At 52.4% G+C, this 21,267-nt stretch overlaps 8 protein-coding genes across 8 annotated transcripts; 5 read left to right on the forward strand and 3 right to left on the reverse strand.

Moving 5' to 3' along the window:
• Positions 1-124: 124 nt before the first annotated feature.
• M421DRAFT_422533 (glycoside hydrolase family 13 protein) lies at positions 125-2,780 on the forward strand. Its single transcript, XM_033593195.1, has 6 exons — positions 125-359; positions 412-536; positions 589-801; positions 853-1,877; positions 1,925-2,555; positions 2,606-2,780. Exons 1-6 carry the CDS (start codon positions 290-292, stop codon positions 2,630-2,632), a joined length of 2,091 nt encoding a protein of 696 aa, XP_033446812.1. The 5' UTR covers positions 125-289; the 3' UTR covers positions 2,633-2,780.
• A 1,646-nt stretch (positions 2,781-4,426) lies between these two features.
• M421DRAFT_422534 (ATP synthase F1, beta subunit) lies at positions 4,427-7,079 on the forward strand. Its single transcript, XM_033593196.1, has 9 exons — positions 4,427-4,666; positions 4,730-4,861; positions 4,911-4,924; positions 5,035-5,120; positions 5,171-5,213; positions 5,270-5,586; positions 5,636-5,841; positions 5,896-5,918; positions 5,965-7,079. The coding sequence occupies exons 1-9, from the start codon at positions 4,656-4,658 to the stop codon at positions 6,663-6,665; spliced, it is 1,533 nt and encodes a 510-aa protein (XP_033446813.1). The 5' UTR covers positions 4,427-4,655; the 3' UTR covers positions 6,666-7,079.
• A 1,917-nt stretch (positions 7,080-8,996) lies between these two features.
• M421DRAFT_6838 (uncharacterized protein) lies at positions 8,997-9,238 on the reverse strand (the record flags this gene model as incomplete). Its single annotated transcript, XM_033596509.1, has 2 exons — positions 8,997-9,165; positions 9,222-9,238. 2 exons carry the CDS (start codon positions 9,236-9,238, stop codon positions 8,997-8,999), a joined length of 186 nt encoding a protein of 61 aa, XP_033446814.1.
• Positions 9,239-10,019: 781 nt separating this feature from the next.
• On the reverse strand, positions 10,020-10,807 carry M421DRAFT_422536 (light chain 3). The gene is made up of 3 exons (XM_033593197.1): positions 10,490-10,807; positions 10,207-10,439; positions 10,020-10,153 (listed from the first exon to the last, which is right to left on the reverse strand). Exons 1-3 carry the CDS (start codon positions 10,577-10,579, stop codon positions 10,117-10,119), a joined length of 360 nt encoding a protein of 119 aa, XP_033446815.1. The 5' UTR covers positions 10,580-10,807; the 3' UTR covers positions 10,020-10,116.
• Positions 10,808-11,340: 533 nt separating this feature from the next.
• Positions 11,341-12,915, forward strand: M421DRAFT_422537 (coproporphyrinogen III oxidase). The gene is made up of 2 exons (XM_033593198.1): positions 11,341-11,708; positions 11,760-12,915. The coding sequence occupies exons 1-2, from the start codon at positions 11,451-11,453 to the stop codon at positions 12,780-12,782; spliced, it is 1,281 nt and encodes a 426-aa protein (XP_033446816.1). The 5' UTR covers positions 11,341-11,450; the 3' UTR covers positions 12,783-12,915.
• Positions 12,916-13,987: 1,072 nt separating this feature from the next.
• M421DRAFT_422539 (uncharacterized protein) lies at positions 13,988-14,454 on the forward strand. The gene has a single exon (XM_033593199.1). It carries the CDS (start codon positions 13,993-13,995, stop codon positions 14,227-14,229), a length of 237 nt encoding a protein of 78 aa, XP_033446817.1. The 5' UTR covers positions 13,988-13,992; the 3' UTR covers positions 14,230-14,454.
• Positions 14,455-15,499: 1,045 nt separating this feature from the next.
• On the reverse strand, positions 15,500-16,307 carry M421DRAFT_6841 (COX4-domain-containing protein; the record flags this gene model as incomplete). The annotated part of the gene is made up of 4 exons (XM_033596512.1): positions 15,500-15,598; positions 15,655-15,851; positions 16,028-16,123; positions 16,175-16,307. The coding sequence occupies 4 exons, from the start codon at positions 16,305-16,307 to the stop codon at positions 15,500-15,502; spliced, it is 525 nt and encodes a 174-aa protein (XP_033446818.1).
• A 2,140-nt stretch (positions 16,308-18,447) lies between these two features.
• On the forward strand, positions 18,448-19,663 carry M421DRAFT_6842 (glyceraldehyde 3-phosphate dehydrogenase; the record flags this gene model as incomplete). Its single annotated transcript, XM_033596515.1, has 4 exons — positions 18,448-18,459; positions 18,514-18,563; positions 18,621-18,684; positions 18,776-19,663. The coding sequence occupies 4 exons, from the start codon at positions 18,448-18,450 to the stop codon at positions 19,661-19,663; spliced, it is 1,014 nt and encodes a 337-aa protein (XP_033446819.1).
• Positions 19,664-21,267: the final 1,604 nt, after the last annotated feature.

Below are 21,267 nucleotides of genomic sequence, written 5' to 3' on the forward strand. Positions count from 1 at the left end.
ATCCTACCGACCCCTGCCATGCGCGCTGTTGAATCGCGCTATGGTCAGCCCAGTCCAGAAATGTAGCAGAGCTACCTCCAGGTATGACGTTGGGCGGAGGTCTCGTTGAGGGCCGCAGCCAAACGCTGCGGCGAAAGACCCCGCAAATGCCCACCTGCTTGCCGTGCAGTCTGGCTGCGAGCTTGTGCGTTGTTTGCGATTGAAAACCGTGCACTTGCCCCCATTCCTCCACAATCCTCGTTGCTCAATAGCAAACTTTCCTCCGCAGCACGTTGACTCTAGCATCACGATGGACCTCGTCAACGCATCCGCGAACTCGGTGAACGATGCCCCTGCAAAGGGCGCCAACGACGGCACTGGTAGGGACATTGTGGCTTGACAATAGCAATTGACTGACTGGGTTCCTCGCAGGCATGGTCCAGCTGGATCCTTATCTGGAGCCTTTCACTGGCGCGCTGAAGAGCCGCTACGCCAAAGCCCAGCAGTGGATCAAGACGATCGAAGAGACAGAAGGCGGTCTCGAGAAGTTCTCAAGGGCAAGCACTGCCCGATTGTTGTCTACCAGTGTCATAGCTGACCACCACGTAGGGCTATGAGCGCTTTGGCTTCCAGGTCCAGTCAAACGGCGATGTTGTGTACCGCGAGTGGGCGCCGAACGCCCTGCGAGCCTACCTTATTGGCGACTTCAACGACTGGAACCGCGATGCGACGCCCATGAAGAAGAACGAGTTCGGTGTGTTCGAAGTGACGGTCCCTGGCAAGAACGGCCAGCCCTCGATACCGCATGATTCCAAGATCAAGGTGTGTTTGCTACACTGCTTAGAATCAAGACACGAGCTGACGCTCGACTAGATCTCCCTAGTTGTTCCCAACGACCATGCACGCCAGGAGCGTCTCCCTGCCTGGATCACCCGAGTGACCCAAGACCTCAGCGTCTCCCCCGTCTACGATGCGCGCTTCTGGAACCCGCCTCAGAAGTATCAATTCAAGAACAAGCGCCCAGCGAAGCCCGAGAGCGCACGTATCTACGAAGCCCACGTTGGTATCTCCTCGCCCGAGCGCAAGGTCGCTACATACAAAGAGTTCACACAGAATATCCTCCCCAGGATCAAGCACCTGGGCTACAACACTATCCAGCTGATGGCTGTTATGGAGCACGCATACTACGCCAGTTTCGGCTACCAGATCAACAGCTTCTTTGCTGCAAGCAGTAGATATGGCTTCCCAGATGACCTCAAGGAGCTTATCGATACTGCGCACGGCATGGGCATCACAGTTCTCTTGGATGTTGTCCACAGTCACGCCTCAAAGAATGTCCTTGATGGACTGAACTCATTCGACGGCAGCGATCATCAGTACTTCCACGAGGGTGCGAAGGGACGACACGAGCTTTGGGATAGCAGACTGTTCAACTATGGTCATCACGAGGTCCTTCGTTTCCTGCTCAGCAACCTGAGATTCTGGATGGAGGAGTACCAGTTCGATGGCTTCCGCTTCGACGGTGTCACCAGCATGATCTACACACACCATGGTATCGGCACAGGTTTCTCTGGTGGCTACCACGAGTACTTCGGCCCTGGTGTCGACGAGGAGGGCGTTGTGTATCTCATGGTTGCCAATGAGCTGCTGCACCAGCTGTACCCCAGCTGCATTACTATCGCAGAAGATGTGTCTGGTATGCCTGGTCTCTGCGTATCGCTGTCTCTGGGCGGAATAGGATTCGACTATAGACTCGCGATGGCAGTCCCGGATCTGTACATCAAGTGGTTGAAGGAGAAGCAGGATATTGACTGGGATATGGGCAACCTCGTCTTCACGCTGTCGAATAGGCGGCACGGTGAGAAAACCATCGCCTATGCAGAGTCCCACGACCAAGCGTACGTTACCTTTCCTGATGAAGTCTCTATTTGCTAACGAATTATAGGCTCGTTGGTGATAAAACCCTACTCTTCTGGCTATGTGACGCTGAGATGTACACCAACATGTCTGTCTTGTCGGAACTCACTCCTGTTATTAACAGGGGTCTGTCCCTGCATAAGATGATCAGGCTGATCACCCACGGCCTGGGCGGAGAGGGCTACCTAAACTTCGAAGGCAACGAGTTCGGCCACCCCGAGTGGCTCGACTTCCCTCGCGAAGGCAACGGCAACAGCTTCGACTACGCCCGCAGGCAGTTCAACCTCGTCGACGACGACCTGCTGCGCTACAGATTTCTGAACGAGTTCGACAGCAAGATGCAGTGGACAGAGGAGAAGTACGGCTGGCTGCACTCGCCACAGGCGTACGTCAGCCTGAAGCACGAGGGCGACAAGGTCATCGTGTTCGAGCGCGCAGGTCTGCTGTGGATCTTTAACTTCCACCCCTCCAACAGCTTCACCGACTACCGCGTTGGTGTCGAGCAGGAAGGCACCTACAGGATCGTGCTCAGCACTGATAACAAGGCGTTTGGTGGCCATGGTAATGTTGCTGAAGATACGAGGTTCTTCACTACGCCGTTTGCGTGGAATGAGAGGAAGAACTTCTTGCAGGTGTACATCCCTACAAGGACTGCGATTGTAAGTTGCACTAATCCTAGATATATTGACCATCACTAATCACAACGCAGGTTTTGGCCTTGGAGTCCACGCTGTAGAGGCTGGATGGAGACAGGGAAAGATTGAGGACTCAAGGAAAGGACTAGTGTTCATCTAATAGCGTCGTTGCACATAAGCGCCATGTAAGGATACCATCGAGAAAATTATACCGTATCGTGCAGAGCATGAAGTCAGCAATGATCTGACCACCAGTGTGCCTCGCCGTTCCACTAGCAGCTGCAGTGGTGCTTTGTTCGATCAAGCGCTCTCGCGCTCAAACTATCTTGCCTCCAGGTATTGGATCGATGCCAGACACCAATGGTCTTCAGTGACACGACGGATCTACTCCTGACCAGCCTACCACTGTAAAAGCACTCCAGAATCGCTCGGGTGTATCGACGGTGTCAAGCTTCTATCATTTAGCACCAGCGAACGGGTTGGGCAGTGATTTCCTTGCTTCTGCTTATCATGATGCAGGTATGCGGGCGTTGTTGACGGCTATCGGTGTGTGTGCTTCATGCTCTCTTGAAACGTCCAGCCCTGCTCACCACTTATATTGAGTCTCGGTGCTCAGTGAATAATTGTGTAGTAGGCCGTTCCATTCAGGACAAGGAAGCCTTTATCTTCATTGTTGAAGCTGAGTGAAAGACTTGTCCTTCCTCTACCCATTCTCTTTCTTCTGTACCACTCCTTCTCACGGTTTACAAGAGTATCAAACAGTTCTTCGCCGTGGACTTCAAAAGCCCTTCCGAATGTCTCCTACGCACATTCGAGAGATCTACTCTGACGCTTTAGTCGGTCATGATAGGATGAACACAGCTCCACAAGAACTCTTTAAGATACTAGGATGCGTCGTGCGTGCTCCTGTCCTAGGTCAGCACGCTGGGCACACCTCAGCTGTAGGTATTTTTCAGGCTCGTGGGCTAGGATGAAGCGGACTTCGACGCTGTGGTGTTGACTGAGACTGGGTTGTAGTAATAGCCCACGACACGTGGCTCCTGCTCGCCGTCTTCGTAGACTGGAAGGTGTGCTTGCGTTGGGCTGGGAAGATTTAGCTAGTTGGGGTCAGCTCAACATCTACATCCACTGCTCTTGGTAGAGTTGGGGGGTTATGTGAACTTATGCAGCGGCTTCAGCGGCACGAAATACTCTACTGTCCCGAATGTCTAGAATATTGGATCACGACCTCTAGCAAAACAGCAGTTGGCTTCAGCGTGACAATTGAGTGCTCTGTGAGCTTCAATATCGCTCTGATGGCTACAATAGATAGGACCTCGTAGCTGAAGATACTGGGATGCAATGTACTCTGCTTGAGTGGGCGTTTTAACAGTCGCAAAAGAAGCGCTCATTCAGGCCTATGGAGGGACCTCGGGGGGCTACTTCTATGGACCTCTTTCAGCTTCATGGAGTAAACCTTAGCAGCCCGTCCAAGATGCCCTTCCCATATTCTTAGCAGCGGATGTCGGTGGATCGTCTAGTTGTGGTGCTCTGTAATGTGAAGCATTTGGAGGTATGCAAGCTCTCGATCAGTGACATAGGTGGTCAAAACATTCATCTAACGACTCGCCTGGTAACCACAGAGAAAGTAGGTAGTAGGACGGACTACGACTTGGCTGAGCTTTACACAGCGTTGCTTCCACCAAGGTTCTCCGTGCCGGAACTTATATCGGCCAGCCATGCCAGAAGAATCGGCTGTTTCTATCGGTCACTGCGGAAGTTTGTACGGAGTCTCCGAAGCTGTAGATTAGGGTCAAACCCGGGGGTTCGAATTCTTCGGAGCGAATCGGAAACATCGACATTCCACGTGACGATGACCGATCAAGCTGTCTGCCTGAGCTGCAGCTACTCGAAAGCTTGAGGAAGGTGCGCTGCAGTCCACATCAGAATATGGGGCATGGAGAAGGTTGTTCGTGAGCCGTGCAAAGTTGCGGGGAGCTCAGTTGTGGGAGAGTGAAGCCCGAAAGCGGTAAGCGTAGTGGTCTGTGTGTCTGAAGCTCTCTGCTTGGAGGCGCTTTTCTCTCTCCTCTTCAAAGGAACACCCGTCTCCTCCACCCACCACAACCGTCTCATACATCTCACACAATGCTGAGGAGGTGAGTTCCGACCCTGCTGAAGTCAATTGATGATGGCAGGCCCGCTGATTCGATGAAATGCAGCCAGTTCCAGCGGTCCTTCCGCTCCCTCAAGCCTTCTCAGGCTGCGCGCGCCTTCGCACCTGTCTCCAACCACGCGGTCCGCTACGCTTCCACCGACGCCGCCCGTGATGGAAAGATTCACCAGGTCATTGGGTGAGTTGAAACGTTGATGATGGAAAAGACAAGTGCTAATATCGTCTAGTGCCGTTGTTGACGGTTGGTTCCCTCCCTGCGGCACTGTCGCAAAAGTTTTTCGATGCCAGTTGCGTTGGCGACCCATTGGAGGGCATCGGAATTATCAAAACAGAAACTGACATCAATTGCAGTTAAGTTCGACACTGAGCAGCTCCCTTCCATTCTCAACGCCTTGACCACCGACAATGGCGGCAACAAGCTCATCCTTGAGGTCGCAGTAAGAACGCCAAGCAATCGCAGACCTGGAACAACACTGACCGGTCTCAGCAACATTTGGGTGAGAACATCGTCCGTTGCATCGCCATGGACGGTAAGTTTTCGCCACACTACTCAACTGTCGTGGATGGAACTGATGGAACTGCGCAGGTACCGAGGGTCTCGTCCGTGGTGCTAAGGCCACCGACACCGGTGCTCCCATCACGATCCCTGTCGGTCACGGCACTCTTGGTCGCATCATGAACGTCACTGGTGACCCCATTGACGAGCGTGGTCCCATCAAGGCCACCAAGTTCGCTCCCATCCACGCCGACCCCCCAGAGTTCACCGAGCAGTCCACTTCCGCTGAGGTCCTGATTACCGGCATCAAGGTCGTCGACCTCCTCGCCCCCTACGCTCGTGGTGGTAAGATCGGTCTCTTCGGAGGTGCCGGTGTCGGAAAGACTGTGTTCATTCAGGAGCTGATTGTAAGGTCTCTGGAGGCAGTCAGCAAACTATCAGCTAACAATAACGCAGAACAACATTGCCAAGGCCCACGGTGGTTTCTCCGTCTTCACTGGTGTCGGTGAGCGTACCCGTGAGGGTAACGATCTGTACCACGAGATGCAGGAGACATCCGTCATCCAGCTTGAGGGCGAGTCCAAGGTCGCCCTTGTCTTCGGTCAGATGAACGAGCCCCCGGGTGCCCGTGCCCGTGTCGCCCTTACTGGTCTGACTGTTGCGTAAGTCCCCATAACTCCTTGACTACCCCCAGCACATGCTAACTATGCTTACAGGGAATATTTCCGCGATGTTGAAGGTGAAATTTTTACATCGCTACTTAGACTGCTGCTGACTATCTCCAGGCCAGGATGTGCTGCTCTTCATTGACAACATTTTCCGTTTCACTCAGGCCGGTTCTGAAGTGTCCGCTCTTCTCGGTCGTATCCCCTCTGCCGTCGGTTACCAGCCCACCCTCGCCGTCGACATGGGTATCATGCAGGAGCGTATTACCACCACCTCTAAGGGTTCCATTACCTCCGTCCAGGCCGTCTACGTCCCTGCTGACGATTTGACTGACCCTGCCCCCGCCACCACCTTCGCCCATTTGGACGCCACAACTGTCTTGTCCCGTGGTATCTCTGAGTTGGGTATCTACCCCGCTGTCGACCCTCTCGACTCCAAGTCCCGTATTCTCGACCCCCGTATCATCGGTGACGAGCACTACGACACCGCCACCAAGGTCCAGCAGATCCTCCAGGAGTACAAGTCGCTCCAGGATATCATTGCCATTCTTGGTATGGACGAGTTGTCGGAAGCCGACAAGCTTACCGTCGAGCGTGCCCGTAAGATCCAGCGTTTCCTGTCGCAGCCTTTCGCTGTCGCCCAGGTCTTCACTGGTATTGAGGGTGCTCTTGTCGACCTCAAGGACACTATCCGCTCGTTCAAGGGCATCCTGAACGGTGAGGGTGACGATCTTCCCGAGGGTGCTTTCTACATGGTTGGCAACCTTGACTCTGCCCGTGCCAAGGGTGAGAAGATTCTTGCTGAGCTCGAGAAGCAATAAGCGAGCGGTGTGGTGGGCGAGACATGAAAGTCGGCCACTGTGTCGAGGGCAGTCGCTGGTAGTCTCACTTGTACAAAACATATACCTCCAAATGTGGGATTATGAGCGGGTGCTTGGAGCATCGTGGCTTCTGTAATCTATCTTGCATGCAAAGAAACCATTTCCTAGTTCTTCAAAAGCGTTTCCTACTCTGCGTGATTGTCTTTGGCCACGGTCATTCTCTAACATGCTCGATGAATGACGCAACAATTCCCAGTTTGTTTACAAGCCTGTCACAGGATACGCGATCATGCATTGTAAGCTTAAAGTCAGGTTGAAGGATACAGAGTCTTTTGTGTACATACATCGTCTTCAGAAGGCACATTAAAGGTCTTCATGCTAGTCTATGCAAGTTGACATACGAACTGGATCGAGTGTTTCCTCACAACCTCCCACTTAACCTCCGCTTCGTTTCCTTTGCTCCTTCCTATTGTGACCAGCAGTCCGCTTCCACGATGACTCCTCCGGCCCCTCCGGCTCCCCACTGTTGGGAACATATCGGCTTGACTGCCCCCTTACTTCTAAGTGTGTGGTCTCCTTGATCCACCTCTCTGGTATTGACGTCGGCACGTTCCAGTATTGCTCGGATGACACTGGTTCGTGCTGGCTCGACACCGACGTTGAGAAGGTTTCATTTATCTCAGCTTTGTAGGAGCATAGGAAGTGCTGTCGGAGGTACAGCGGTCGTGCTTATACAAGATCAGCTTATAGAGAGTGTTGAGTTGAAGGCCTTGTGTTAGAATGCTGTTGCTAAAGTAGCAATTCGCCTCTCTATGTTCGAGATCTTGTCGTTGCTCTGGTGGACAACTGGGTGTATTGAGTCTATGCCCCCTACTGTCTTGGATGGAGACGGGTAGGAGACAGAAAGAGTTGAGTGTCGTTTGCGATGGATCAGACCCTTTTAAAGGTACAGGGGACTTACGTTAACAGTCCCCTCAACACTTTTACGATCTCGAATAATAAAAGGCTTGCGTTATCTGCTCGCCCTGTTAAAAAAAAGTTGTCTGCCATATCCACCCTGCAATATTTTGCATTTGATTAGCTTCGGTCTGTGAATACCATAGGTAAGCGCGTTCCTGCTGGAAAAGCTCAGTATGTCCCTACTACTCAGGATGTGTCATGGTTGAACGCAACGTTACCAGCGGCAATTACAAATGGCTCGACGGTTTCATTGTAGAAGAGCACTTCGACTTGGCCTGTCATCAAAGCAACCGTAATTCGCCGTTGTGGTACACGCTGAGCGACGTCACTGCGCATGTTGGGCCTGGCGATAACGTACAGCACTGAAGCTCTGATGCCAAGGCTTCCCAGATGACTGAGTTCGGCAAAGATCCTGCGAATCAGCGAGCTCTTCGTCGTGAGTGGGAAGGGACGCTACGTAAAGTGTGGAGGGTCGAACTCCACGAGGGCAGTACCTAACAAGAGACGTATCTCCAGAGGCACTTCAGCGCACCGCTGGCTATAAAGGCTTTGAAGAAGTGACTGAGGAATGCTTTGCCGAAGAATTCAGTCTCGAAGAGGGCTCGGGGGAACAAGATTCTCGGCCACAAGAACTGCCCGGAGAGGAGACCCCTCAGCAGCCAGAGCGAGGAGATACACCGCTGCTGCACAGTGATGCATCGCCCTCCAACATGTCGACGCAGCAGTACGATGCCGTCAAAAGGTTCTCTTCGTACTACATCATCAGCGCCGAGAACCTGACGATGTCTTCTACATCTCCGATGCACATACAACGAGGATCAACCGAAGCCATCTGAAACATAACCCGCAGCGGTTGAACGATGTATGGCAGAGGGCACACAGCTATCAGGCGTATCGTTTGACGTATATGCGATATCCGTTGAAAGGAATCAATAAAGAACCGAGAACCCGGGCGCTGCATAGTCTTTCTTTGTTACTTTGATAGTGTTAGCATCTGCTCCATTGTGTTCAAGTCGAAGCACGGCTGCGTACCTTACCATCGATAAACCCTCGTACCCTTCAGCTCAACCTTGACAGAGTCAAGACAGCAGTCGTGACAGTAATGTGATCGCTACGAAGAATGAATATTAGGCCGTTGCTTTTGCACATGTTGCTGAAGCTGAAAAGGGTATCATTGGCACTGAACTATCGCTCGCTTGGTGCTGGATCGTGTCACCTTCCACCAGCCAGTCGTCTCGGCGAGAGTCAATCCGGCTGTCGCTCTTTGGTCACAGCCGTGAGATCCTCTTCTGCCGGGAGCCTTAGTGACCACCCTTTTCTACGGTGCTGTGCTGACTCTTCCTATTAAATTATTACACTTCTGTTGTAGATCTACTGCTTCGTCGCCGCGGCAGGCCCCCCCTCCCACGCAAGCGCCCACCTCCTCTTGAACACATCTATTGTCTCTTGAGTCGAGCGATCCTTCTCCTTCTCTTCGCGGTTGATGCGCGTAACGGCGGCGGCGAGACCGATCGAAATGGCAAAAATAGGGTCGAGGGCTCTGTAGCTCAGTGTCAGCACAAGTATAGGGTGCTGGAGAGGAAGGAGATGGCATACTTTGATATGATGTACATCTTCGCGGTTGAGCTTGTTAGCTCTGTCTTCGGTCTATCGTAACTTGTCTGCGGTCGTAGCCAAAGAGACGAGCTGCCGCTGAATGTCCAATCGGGGGCGTAGCTTTTGGGTTATGGGACAGTGGTCGAGACGGATCATTAGGTGTTCAATTGATGTTGCTGTTGCAGCGTCGAGTATCGATAAACTTCCCCAACGATCGGCGGCCCGCATCACTTTAGCCTGCCGCGGTCGACGCGTGCAGGTAGGCGCGACTCGCAGCTTGCCCCGCGATTACTTGTGAGTACCGATATGGAACCGTGCCATCAGCTGGAGTGCGATAAGCTCTTTCTCTGTTTGACAGAGCTTCAGATACCGCGTGCACCTTCATCGCCTTGGCTCCGAGGTACCTGGTCAGGTGGACGATGTCTGGATGTCGTCATCGTCTCAGCGACCGGCTGAGCCGCAAGTCACGGGGTAACGTCAGCAGCGTGCAGGGCTTCACGAGGCAGGCACAGGATGTCATAGAAAGGGACGTGACATTATCAAAGAAGATGTGGTGCATTTGATGCTCGAATTACAGAGGGGTAGCGGAGGATAAGCCAAATCAACTAGCCAGCCGAACTCGGCCTCGTCGTAGTGGTAGTGCGAACTCGGCATAATCATGAGTTGAAGCGATGAAATACCTTCGCGCCACCCTTTACGAGACCAGTTCCTTCTGAGACCCAGTTGTTGTTGCCTCGCGATAGGTACAGAGGAAGTAGCCAACGCACCCCTCGATCACCATGATGTCCCTAGTCGTCCTGCCCATGTGTCGTGTTGTGGAGAAGAATGAGAAAGCCCGTGATTCCGAAACGCCCGTGCCGCATGATATCGAAGAAGTATAAAGGGAGTGGGCTACTCAGATCGCCTCGCCGAACGTGTTCTCGCCCGAGTAGCTGCGGCCTTGTTAGAGATGTCTCCGAGCGTCTCGAGGGCATGTGTAACGTACGTGATGTAAAGGAAGCCGTCCTCATCCTTGTGCTCCTCGTATATCGAGCTCATGAGAGCAGCTGTGGGTGGCAGGACCTCATCGACGAAGATGAAGATGGCCTTCTCAGGCGACAGCTTAATGCGCTTGCGAATAACATAGACGAACTGGCCGACGGTAAGGTCGGCAGGGACCAGGTACTTCTTCTTGTCGATGGTCGCGATGTCTGACTTTTCGACCTTCTCGCAGATGACCTATTGCTGTTAGCTGCTTGTTGAGGAGCAAAGAAGGCTGTGGGACATACGGGAATGCGGTCATTGTACTTCTGGCGAATGCGCTCGGCCTCGGCTTTGCGCTTCTCGAACGGGTGCTCGTCCTTGAACTTGGAGCGCATATTGGCAGTGATAAGTTTGCTGTGGTGTGGGTTTTGGGTGGTAAAGCTGCAGCGGGTAGTCGCAGAAAGTTGTGCAAGTGGTGTGGCGTGGCAGAGGTTATGTAGGAGAGGAGAGTTGGGCGGTGTGTGAGAGCTTCAAGGCAACAGAGAGCGGGGCGCAAGCGTCCCTGTGATAAGTACCGCTTACGAAACGTTCCGTGGCAAGGTCATGGACCAGCCACTTCACTTTATTGGCAAGTACCATTTTTGGGGCAAGACACTTCAAGCGCCCTTCATAGCACTCACTCGTCATGCGAGGTAACGCCCTCGTTGTTGCTTTAATGAAGTGACTCTTTGTATGGCACGCTGACCGCCTTCGCCTCACAAGTCAGAAGTCACTTGCTCAGCTTCCATGATTTGGCCTAGCGTTGAGTCACCCGCACTCAGGTACTCGCGTAGGCCTGAGACAGTAGTCAGTTTGCCTGTGACTTACACTAATGTGTCAAGTTCACCGTCCTGAGTACTCTGGTGAAGCGCGTACATTCGGGCTTGCTCTAGCTAGAGTCTCTAACGGCACTCACTGCAAATAGCTCAAATTCCCAAGCAAAGCAAGGCTATTCAAGAAGCTTGCAAGTGCCCTTGAATCTCAACTTCATATACATATATTTTGTGAGTTGCGTGGAAGAGTGACCATACGGTGAGGATGAGAGATGCCTTAGTAATCAGCACATCGGCCCGTCACCACTATGGTGTGACTTCGACCATGCTCCAAGACGATGCCACTTTCGCAGCGCACTCCATATAAACCAGTTTGGCCCATCGATACCCGCATCTCTTTCTGCATGTCTGTAATATAGCATTGTCATCCCCACTCAAGCCAGCATCGCCAACAATGCTTCCTCGGTCTTCTTTACGCATCGCCAGAGCTCTCGAGCTCTCAGCCAGCTATGCGCCCCGCCAGTCGTTACGCGCAAATTGCTTGAGGACTAGACAGATACCAGTTCAGCGAAGATGTATGGGCGAATATCCTCGCAACTACAAGATCAAACCTGATCCAATGGAAGAATGGCGAAATCCTCCTCCCAGCAAGTGGCCGAACAGGATCAGACTGCTCATGTTGCCCTTTCTGGGCGCCATAATATACTCCATGGTGCGTTGGTGAAAATACGAATATATGAGAGTTACAATTGACGACACAAAGTGGACAGAGTCGGACTCGCTGAAGACCGAAACGCACTCAATCGCACAGAAAGACGCCCTACTCAAGCGCGAGAACGGCGTATCTGAGAAATCGCCCATGCGTCTACGAATGGAACAGTTTATCAAGCAACGCCAGAAGCAGATCGTCTCTGAGCTGGAGAAGGTCGACGGCACAAAGTTCAAGATCGACACATGGCAGCGACCAGAAGGAGGAGGTGGCATCACCTGCGTTCTGCAGGATGGCAAGGTCTTCGAGAAGGGCGGCGTGAACACTTCTGTGGTTTACGGCCGCCTCCCACGCGCCGCGATCCAGAAAATGCGCGTCAACCACAAGGCACTCGACATTGACGTTGACTCTCTCGAGTTCTTCGCCGCAGGCCTATCGATGGTTCTGCACCCCCACAACCCCAACGCGCCGACTGTTCACCTGAATTACCGCTATTTCGAGACCAGCGACGAGTTTGGCAACACCAACACCTGGTGGTACGGCGGTGGCTGCGACCTGACACCCTCCTACCTCTACGACGAAGACGCGATACACTTCCACAGCGAGATCAAGCAGGCGTGCGACAAGCACGACAAGGCATACTATCCGCGCTTCAAGAAGTGGTGCGACGAGTATTTCAACAACAAGCACCGCGGCGAGACACGTGGTGTAGGCGGCATCTTCTTCGACGATCTTGATGAGACGCAGAAGGATCAGGAGCAGCTCTTCAGCTTCGTTCAGGACTGCTTGTCTGCGTTCCTGCCTTCGTACTTGCCGATTATCAACAGGAGGAAAGACATGCCGTTCACAGAGGCGCAGAAGCACTGGCAGCAGATCAGGAGAGGACGATACGTTGAATTCAACTTAGTGCACGATCGTGGTACAGCCTTCGGCTTGAACACGCCGGGTGCGAGGGTGGAGAGTATTCTGATGAGCTTACCGCTTACGTCGAGGTGGGAGTACATGCATGTACCTGAAAAGGGCAGCAGAGAAGAGCGCCTGATAGATGTTCTCAAGAACCCCAAGGAGTGGGTGTAGATGATGTGTGTATACTTTAATGTACAAGAATGTAAGACCACCACCAATACGAGATGCTGATCGCCGCCAGTCATTTCACTCCGCGTTGGCACCTCATGACCTCGAATCCTGTCCCTTCTTGACGAATATGCGGGTCATACATGTCAATGTTCATTTTCAGAGGCTGGGTGCAGGCAAAGTCAGATAGTCCATGGGCGTGATGGAACGCATCCAGGCTCCATCATTCTGCATATTTCCATTTCGACAGCCAATTATACATCATTGCAGCAAAAGTTTCCATGTGAATTGGCGCCTTCTTCTTTCAATGGCACGTTTTCAATTGCTTTCGGATATCGCAGCAGATACTTAGCGCTATCAGCAAATATATATCTCCAAAGATCATGATTTTGAAGCAGCACGGAGGCAGCCATGGGTCCTGGGTAGTCGTTTTTCGAACCGAGGGAATGGCACGACTTCTTTTGGATCCGAATATAGATGGAGGGAATTTTGGTCAATTTAGTAAGATTCGGAGTAAAGCGAGACTGTCGATGATTGTAGCAGATATAGATGCCTCTTTGGTGCCTCTAACGCGCGGGGAAGGTTCATATACTATGCCATGAAGCTCTTTAAGCATTGCCGCTGCACAGAAACATAATGGAGAGACGAGAAGTCGAGTGACATGTAGCTTGGAAGCGATTTATACACTGAATTGATACATGATGGTAATTCAGGTTCGCTACAAATATGTGCCTGGAAAGTAAGCATACAGCTGACTGCCAGTCCGAGAGGCGAAAGGCGCTCATCGATGTTAAGGTCCACAACTTATTCTGAACACCCGTGACTTGAACTGATCGCTTTTCCAGTTATCTCCAGTACTGCCCTTGATATTTGGATGAGGTGCAGTGAAGACTCGAAGGAGAGTGAGACTAGACCAATCCACTCAAGCAACGTACATGGACTTTTAGTGTGCGTGTTCTGGTTTGGGAGACTAAAATGTGCGTTTAGGTAGACAGGCGTTAAGGACTAGGAAGAGCAAAGTTAAGTACTTGGGAGCTCTTGCGACACTGCAACGCGATTGTAAAATTTCCAGTCTGGGTCCAAAATATGTACTACGCTCGATTGTTTGCCGTCAGTACTGCATGTAGGCATACTTATCGAGTTTCGTCATCAAATCAATGGCGATACGTGACCGAGAGAGCGGCACTTGGGCCTCTCGCTCTACATTGTGGGAATGATGTGTGATATGGCCTTGTCAGCCCTGGCTTCTTGCATCCTGGCATTACCAAGGCATGTTCAGTATCGTTTATGTACAGGGTTCGCGACTCACGTCAGCATACAGCATGCCATGGACGCCCAACCCAAAGAGGTTTGCCAAGATCGACAGGAATTCCACGCAGCCACTCCTGCGAAGAAACGCCCGGCTGAGGATGATCTTCCTAACATTTCCAAGCGGAGATGCCTTGGATGACTGCGTAAGATGCTATGCGAGCTAGTGTTGCTAACGGCGTGCAGAGCACTGGCGTACCGAATTGGCTCTCGTGTGGAGTCAAGACTGTGCCTCTTAGCTAAAGCCGACCTTGGGGAAACGGGATATGGAAGGGTTGCATGGTGGTCTCAACCGTGGGAAGCGTTGTATGGAGTCGAGGAACAATCAGAAACGGCCGACGGCTCAGGAACCTCAGGTCAGGTGTAGTTTGCTCAATGCTGATGAATCGCAGTCCCCGTTGTTCATTTTGAATTCCATTGATCTCGGTCGCTTGATGAACGCGCTTTCTAGATTGATAGTCCAGTCCTGCACACACTGCACTGTCACCAGATATGATGTTAAGCCGCGTATGCCACTCTGCTCCGCGTACGCGCACCGGCCGCTATCCAGCATGCGCAGATCAATCGTTCGTCGTCATGTAGTGGCAATGCTTGTAATGTTCGGCTGCGGATGCATTGGTGGCTAAGCTTTGTGCGTCCTCCAGCTATTGCGGGCACATGAATATTATCTCATGTGCGACTTCGGTCGCATCTTGATTAGCCTGCACAGCAGGCTGGTCGTCGTAAGTAACCTGCTAATTTCTGTATCGATCTAGTTAGTGTGGTCGGAGGTATCAGGTACTGATGGGTGGCATGTCGACTGTCACCTCTCAGTAGAATTTGCTGCTTTCTATCTGCGGCGCCGAGGCTCTCTTAATTGCTTTTGTCAAGGCCAGAAGTGTGACTCTTTGGATCCTGCCTCAATCTGACCCGAAAAACGATGACAGTGATTGGCATAGCGAAATTGGTACACGATCAAGGCGTCCATCCAAATCACCCGCGGCCACGTCTACGAAGTTGAGTGTGTCGTCTGGTTGTGGGCTTGTTAGCAGATTGTGGCCTGACATTGCTAGCTCACCGTCGCTCAGATCCAGTCCAGATGAAGCTATTTGCGGTTTGTCACCAACCTGCACGAGCATGTAGCTGGGAAGATGTAGAGAAGAGCGTGTACATTGGGGTGCTTTGTATGCGTACACTGTGCTTTGCACACAAGATCGTAGTGGAGACGGTACAGCAAAAATCGCAAATGCCTCTAAGATTTCTGTACACGGAGGGACTAATATGACATGGGCCAGTCCAGCATGGGCTCGTAACCCTTTCGATCTTGTCGTATATTTGACACAAGCAGTACCAAACGGAAAGTTGACTCAAGGGAAATATGAGATTGGTATTGGTGTTGGTATTGTACGTTTGTGCGGCTTTCAACCGTTCGTTTAGTCGTCGTTAAGCCTCTCACCAGGAGGGAGGTTCTTCTCCGAGACCGACTGGACCAGCATGCCCTTGTAGCCGGTGATGGGCTCAGATCCCTGGGCCTGTGATGTATTAGCACACACGGCGCGACAAGACCTGCCTCAACAAATCGACGTACCTTCAAGTACTCCTCAGAAGCCTCCTGCCACTCCTTGGTCATGGTGCGAGGCCTGATTGGGCTGGCGAACATGCGGGTGAATGCGAAGAGAGCGAAAGCGCCGGCAATCACAGCGGTTGAGAGGAAAAGCACCTTGCGGCCCTCATCCGGAGGAGGGGGGCGGCGGGGGCCGTGGGGACCAAAGGCAATGAAGTAGGCTGCAAATTGGAGTACGCGTTAGCACAAGAGCTTTATCGATGGTGTTCGATGTGTAGTGTGAGGATGCGCTGGGTGCACCAATGCCACGGGCCAACTCGGCTACACCCTTATCAAACCCGGGAACGTCATGCGCCCATCTGCGAAACTCAAAGCCTCTGAAAAAGGGTTTACGCACCAGCCTTCTTCTCCTGCATGGTCAGCTCCTTCCAGTCGGTCTTCATGCGGTCCCTCAGCGACATCCAGAGATCGGCCTGCTCCTGGGGAGGCATCTCTGTGCGTCGTCAGTAACCTGCTCAGCGCTCTGAATTGATCTGCGCCTAACCTTCCCAACGCGTTTCCAGCTTCGCAAGTGTAGGGTTGGAGATGGCGTGGGCCTGGCGGAACTGCTGAACCTGGCAGGTTGTTCTGGGGACGGCTGCGGCGCGCGTCGCCCGGGCGATCGAGGTGCGCATCATTGTGGCGGTAGAGTGGAGAGTGTCGAAAAGTGCGAAAGGGACGGAGAGAGCTTCCCTTCGAGGGTCCTGGAGCTGCCAATGGGTGGTGGTGATGAGGGTGGTGATGGTACAAGGAGACGGTCGAGCTTGCGGTGGGCAGTCTTGGCAAGCGAAAGTCAAAGTCATTCCACTGTGACACAGACCATGCCAGGAACGGCGCCCAATGAGCGCGCCGTTGAAACTCACCCTTACGACCAACAGGAATGGGTCAGGTGGACAGAGTCAACGCGTTGTGCTTGGAGTGTCTGAAATTATGAGATCAGGTTGAAATGCGCTGACAATTGCTTGCATCGCTCCTTCCACGTTTTCGCTCACGCTCAACGTGGGAGGAGCCAGCACATCAGCTTCACTGTTGCTCCGTAACAGCATGACGTGTGTGCAGCAGCTCCTATACCCAATGGCCCGGTGAAGTTTTCAGTGTAGTTTGCGGAGTTGGGGTAAGTGAGCGTCTTGCTTAATAGTGCTGGGAGCTAGTCATGGAGGACGGTGCCATATTCAACCATAGTAGGTGGTGAAGAAGATAAGAGTGCATTACAGGCGCTCATCGCAGTGATACATTAGTTAGCGAGGGAACAGTGTGAACTATGCGGTACTCAAGCTCTAGTTGTACATGGCGAGACCTGCAGCACCTCGCTGATCACGTTGCTAGAGCTCCCAAACTGCCTCAATCCCGAACAACCGCTTCCAGAATGGTTGGACAGCACTCACTCCAGACCCTGAACACCACGTGTAGATGTGCAGTCCTCGGATCTTCATTTTCTCTAGAAGGATGAAGTCTCGTGAAGCTTTCTCAAGACCATTTCATGGCGGACTGAATACAGCGAATCAAAGTCATATGACAGTGTAATTCGTCGTCGCAACATCTGAAGAAGTGTATGTGGTAACACCAGACGGTTTGCAAGGCAGACTTTGAAAAGACAGCATTCATTATGATGCGAACTAGTCACTGACTCAAAGTATATGATTTTCGAAACTTTCTTCGAGATCTGCTGCTTGATTGTGTTTCGCGGTGGAGATAGCTCTAGCTTTGGCCAGAGCTCCAGCTCCTCTGGGCGAGCTTGTCAGCCCTACGGAGCTGGAGCATCAATCACTGCGTATACGCTTCCAAGCTGCCCCTCCAACATTCATGCAGGTACCCCAAGGAGTTCTGGACGCCGTTGTCGCACATCAATGTCAGGTGGTGGGCTCAGATCTGCTGTAGCTGGCCCCTCGTCTAGCCCACGTCCCCAAGTCTCGGCCGCGGATGCTTGCGCCTTACATCTCAATCGGTCTCAACGACTGTGTGCTCGACTTTGCGTGGCGGTCAGAATCTCGGTGGTTGCATTACAAGTTCGCCTCCTCGCGTCGACCGAGTCCGCGGTGCTGAGTCGCAATGTTTATTCTATCGAATGATTAACGTTAAACGATTCAGGGTTGCAGCAGAAATTATCGGTCACGCTGAGTGAATGCTTCTGCCAACTAGCTTACTCCATGCCGCCGTGGCGAGCATTACGAGACGCTGCGGGTACCTCTTTCGTAAGCTATTCCGAGATATGCATTCGTGGTGCTGGGCGTGCTTGTGCTGTATGGCTGCAAGTAAAAGCCAAGTGAAGCAGTGTGCATGGTCGAACACATCGTGGGCCACAAGTCAGGACAATGAGGCTCTAGGTGGACACCAGCTTGAAGTTCCTACGAGGGCCTCGGGCATGTTTTAAGCTCATTCGACGCATCCGGGATGCTCCTTCACCCCGTGGCTTTCCGCGCATTCTCACGATGGTTGCTCAGCGCCCGAGGTACGGTTGCAGCTGCATGTGGCATCGAGCTCAACGCAGCCGGCCGGGTGTGTGGGAGGGCTCAAAGGAGCTCATTGGATGCGGGCCGTGTCGCAGCTATCAGATTACAGTCCTTTTTCTGAGCAAAACGTCACAGAGCTACTTAAGGATAGCCCCGCTCACCCCACCATACGACCCAACAAACACCGCGCCTTCCCAGCCCACCACAAATCTCTTCTCCCAAGCTTCCAGACTACTTTAGATTCCTTTAAAACGTGAGCTCCTCTTGACTTTCCAACTCACCACTCCCTCTAAATTGACACATTTCACAGAACAACAGTCTATTCACCATGGTTGTCAAGGTAAGCCACCACTACCCCTCTTCAGCTTTCTACAGCTACTGACGTCCTCAACAGGTTGGTATCAACGGTTTCGGCCGCATTGGTCGCATCGTCTTCCGCAATGCGTGAGTAGCCGTCATCGAGAGCTGCAAAACGACATCAATGAGCTAACAGCTTCCCAGCATTGAGCACAACGATGTCGAGATCGTCGCCGTCAACGATCCTTTCATTGAGCCCCACTACGCTGTAAGCACTCCAATACCCAAAATACTGGCTGAGCACGTACACAGTGCTTCAAAGTTAGGCAGAAGAGAACAAATAGCTGACAGAACTACAGGCCTACATGCTCAAGTACGACTCCACCCACGGCCGCTTCAACGGCGATATCAAGGTCGAGGGCAACAACCTGTCCATCAACGGCAAGACCATCCGCTTCTACACTGAGAAGGACCCCGCCAATATCCCCTGGAGCGAGACCGGCGCTTTCTACGTCGTCGAGTCCACCGGTGTCTTCACCACCACCGAGAAGGCTAAGGCTCACTTGAAGGGTGGCGCCAAGAAGGTCGTCATCTCCGCTCCCTCTGCTGATGCCCCTATGTTCGTCATGGGTGTCAACAACGAGACCTACACAAAGGACATTGAGGTCCTCTCCAACGCCTCTTGCACAACCAACTGCTTGGCTCCTCTTGCCAAGGTCATTCACGACAAGTTCACCATCATCGAGGGTCTCATGACTACCGTCCACTCCTACACTGCCACTCAGAAGGTCGTTGACGGCCCCTCCGCCAAGGACTGGCGTGGTGGCCGCACCGCTGCTCAGAACATCATTCCTTCCAGCACCGGTGCCGCCAAGGCTGTCGGCAAGGTCATCCCCGACCTCAACGGCAAGCTTACCGGCATGTCTATGCGTGTCCCTACCTCCAACGTCTCTGTTGTTGACTTGACTGTCCGCATCGAGAAGGGCGCTACCTACGACGAGATCAAGGAGGCCGTGAAGGAGGCTTCCGAGGGCAAGCTCAAGGGCATCCTCGGTTACACTGAGGACGAGATCGTCTCCTCCGACCTTAACGGCGACGACCGCTCCTCCATCTTCGATGCTAAGGCCGGTATCTCACTCAACAAGAACTTCGTCAAGCTCGTCTCTTGGTACGACAACGAGTGGGGTTACTCCCGCCGTGTTCTGGACCTTTTGGTCTACATTGCCAAGGTTGATGGCAACGCTTAGGAATCAGGACAGAGCCAGGCTATGCCAAAGCTTTGAGGGCTGATTCGGAAGGGTCATGAAAGCAAGAGCGAGTAATGCCTGAAATGAAAAACGCTGGGTTTGGAGCATCAATATGTGTTTACGCCAGATACGAATCAATGATAATAGTACAATAATACCTCGGATTCCATGGTGCTAATACTGTGACTGCCTACAAGCTGGCCGACTGACCAACTTATTGTCAATAGTTGTTGCAGACGCAATAATCTTCTAAACTGGACATCTGCGGCTCAACTTCATGTCCGACGTCTATGCATAGTACACGACCGTGGAGGTCTGCACGTACATGTAATGCTGCTACAGTAGGCCAGGATATCTCAGATTCTTGGCAGCATCAAGGTGGCATTGACTACATGACATGCACTCGAAGCTCCTCTCATCCGTCGATGGTCGTTGACCAACGGAGGCTACCCCCTGTCGATGATCCGCATGTCAGCCCTCCCGAGGCCGTCAAAGCCGGGGTATCATGTGCGGATGCGCTCCTGAGGAGCACAACAGTGTGTATTCCGCGTTAGTTCCCGACATTTAGACCTTTTTCAACTGTGGAGTTCCTCGTTTTACGTACGGGGAACATCCGGGGCTGCGTTCCGGAGCAAATCGGGTGGAGGGTGTTCGGGAGATAGAGGAGTGGCTAGAACCGGCTTTGAAAGTTCTGGGGAAGAGAAAACGTGGAATGGGGCTGGAGAATAGACAGATGAGTATGGGTTGGATGTTTCCCCGATATAACGTGTTTATTGTCTTCCCAAGAAGCCGTCATTCGTGCGGTTTGGGATCACGATTTGGCCCAACATCTGGTAAGTACAATTGACAGATTGCTGCGTGTACACACCTTGATAATTGCTGAGCAAGGCTGTGGTATCTAATTGCAGAACGACCTGAGAATTGATTCTTTTAGTCTCGATTGAGCAGGTTTGATTCGGAATGAACGTGAAGGCCTTCTGATGAGTCAACAGGACCCGAACAGGCTCGAAAGGAGTGCCCTATAGTATTGTTCGAAACGCAAGGCCGCTGAACATCGACTTCAAACAGAAGCTGGGAAATCAACACGATTTACAGTTGTAAGCTCATGCAGACGTCTATAGCTTGCGTCTGTTGAGGTTGCGCTAAGGCTGGTTGCTAACAGGTGAAGGCTCACCGTATCGTAACTGCAAAATGATCGCGACCAGATGAAGCAGCAGATAGACTGTCACTCGTCTTACCTATCAAAAGTAACGAGCAGTAAGGTTATATTGGAAGGTGGATTACAGGTGCCAGTACCGATTGGGTTACTGTAGTGTTGCTTAATCAGCCGGCCTCGCGCATCTGCCCGAAGCATCACAACTGTTTCCTACACTATCCAATACCCATTCGGCACTACTGCATGAACCAAGCCACAGCTGAATCCCAGGCTACTCTCACTCACCACAGCCTCTCACCCAAAGCGTGCTTGAGTGGAAGTCTTAACGCGACCGCGAAGCTAGAACCCTGCTCCAACTTCACCCATTTGGACGGACAGCACCACGGGACAAGCCACTACGCAGTCTCTACGCGGGAACTAAACAGATTTGGTCGCAGAATCTTTGTGC

Source organism: Didymella exigua (genome assembly GCF_010094145.1).
Source record: "Didymella exigua CBS 183.55 unplaced genomic scaffold M421scaffold_21, whole genome shotgun sequence".
NCBI classification, from domain to species: Eukaryota; Fungi; Ascomycota; class Dothideomycetes; order Pleosporales; family Didymellaceae; genus Didymella; species Didymella exigua.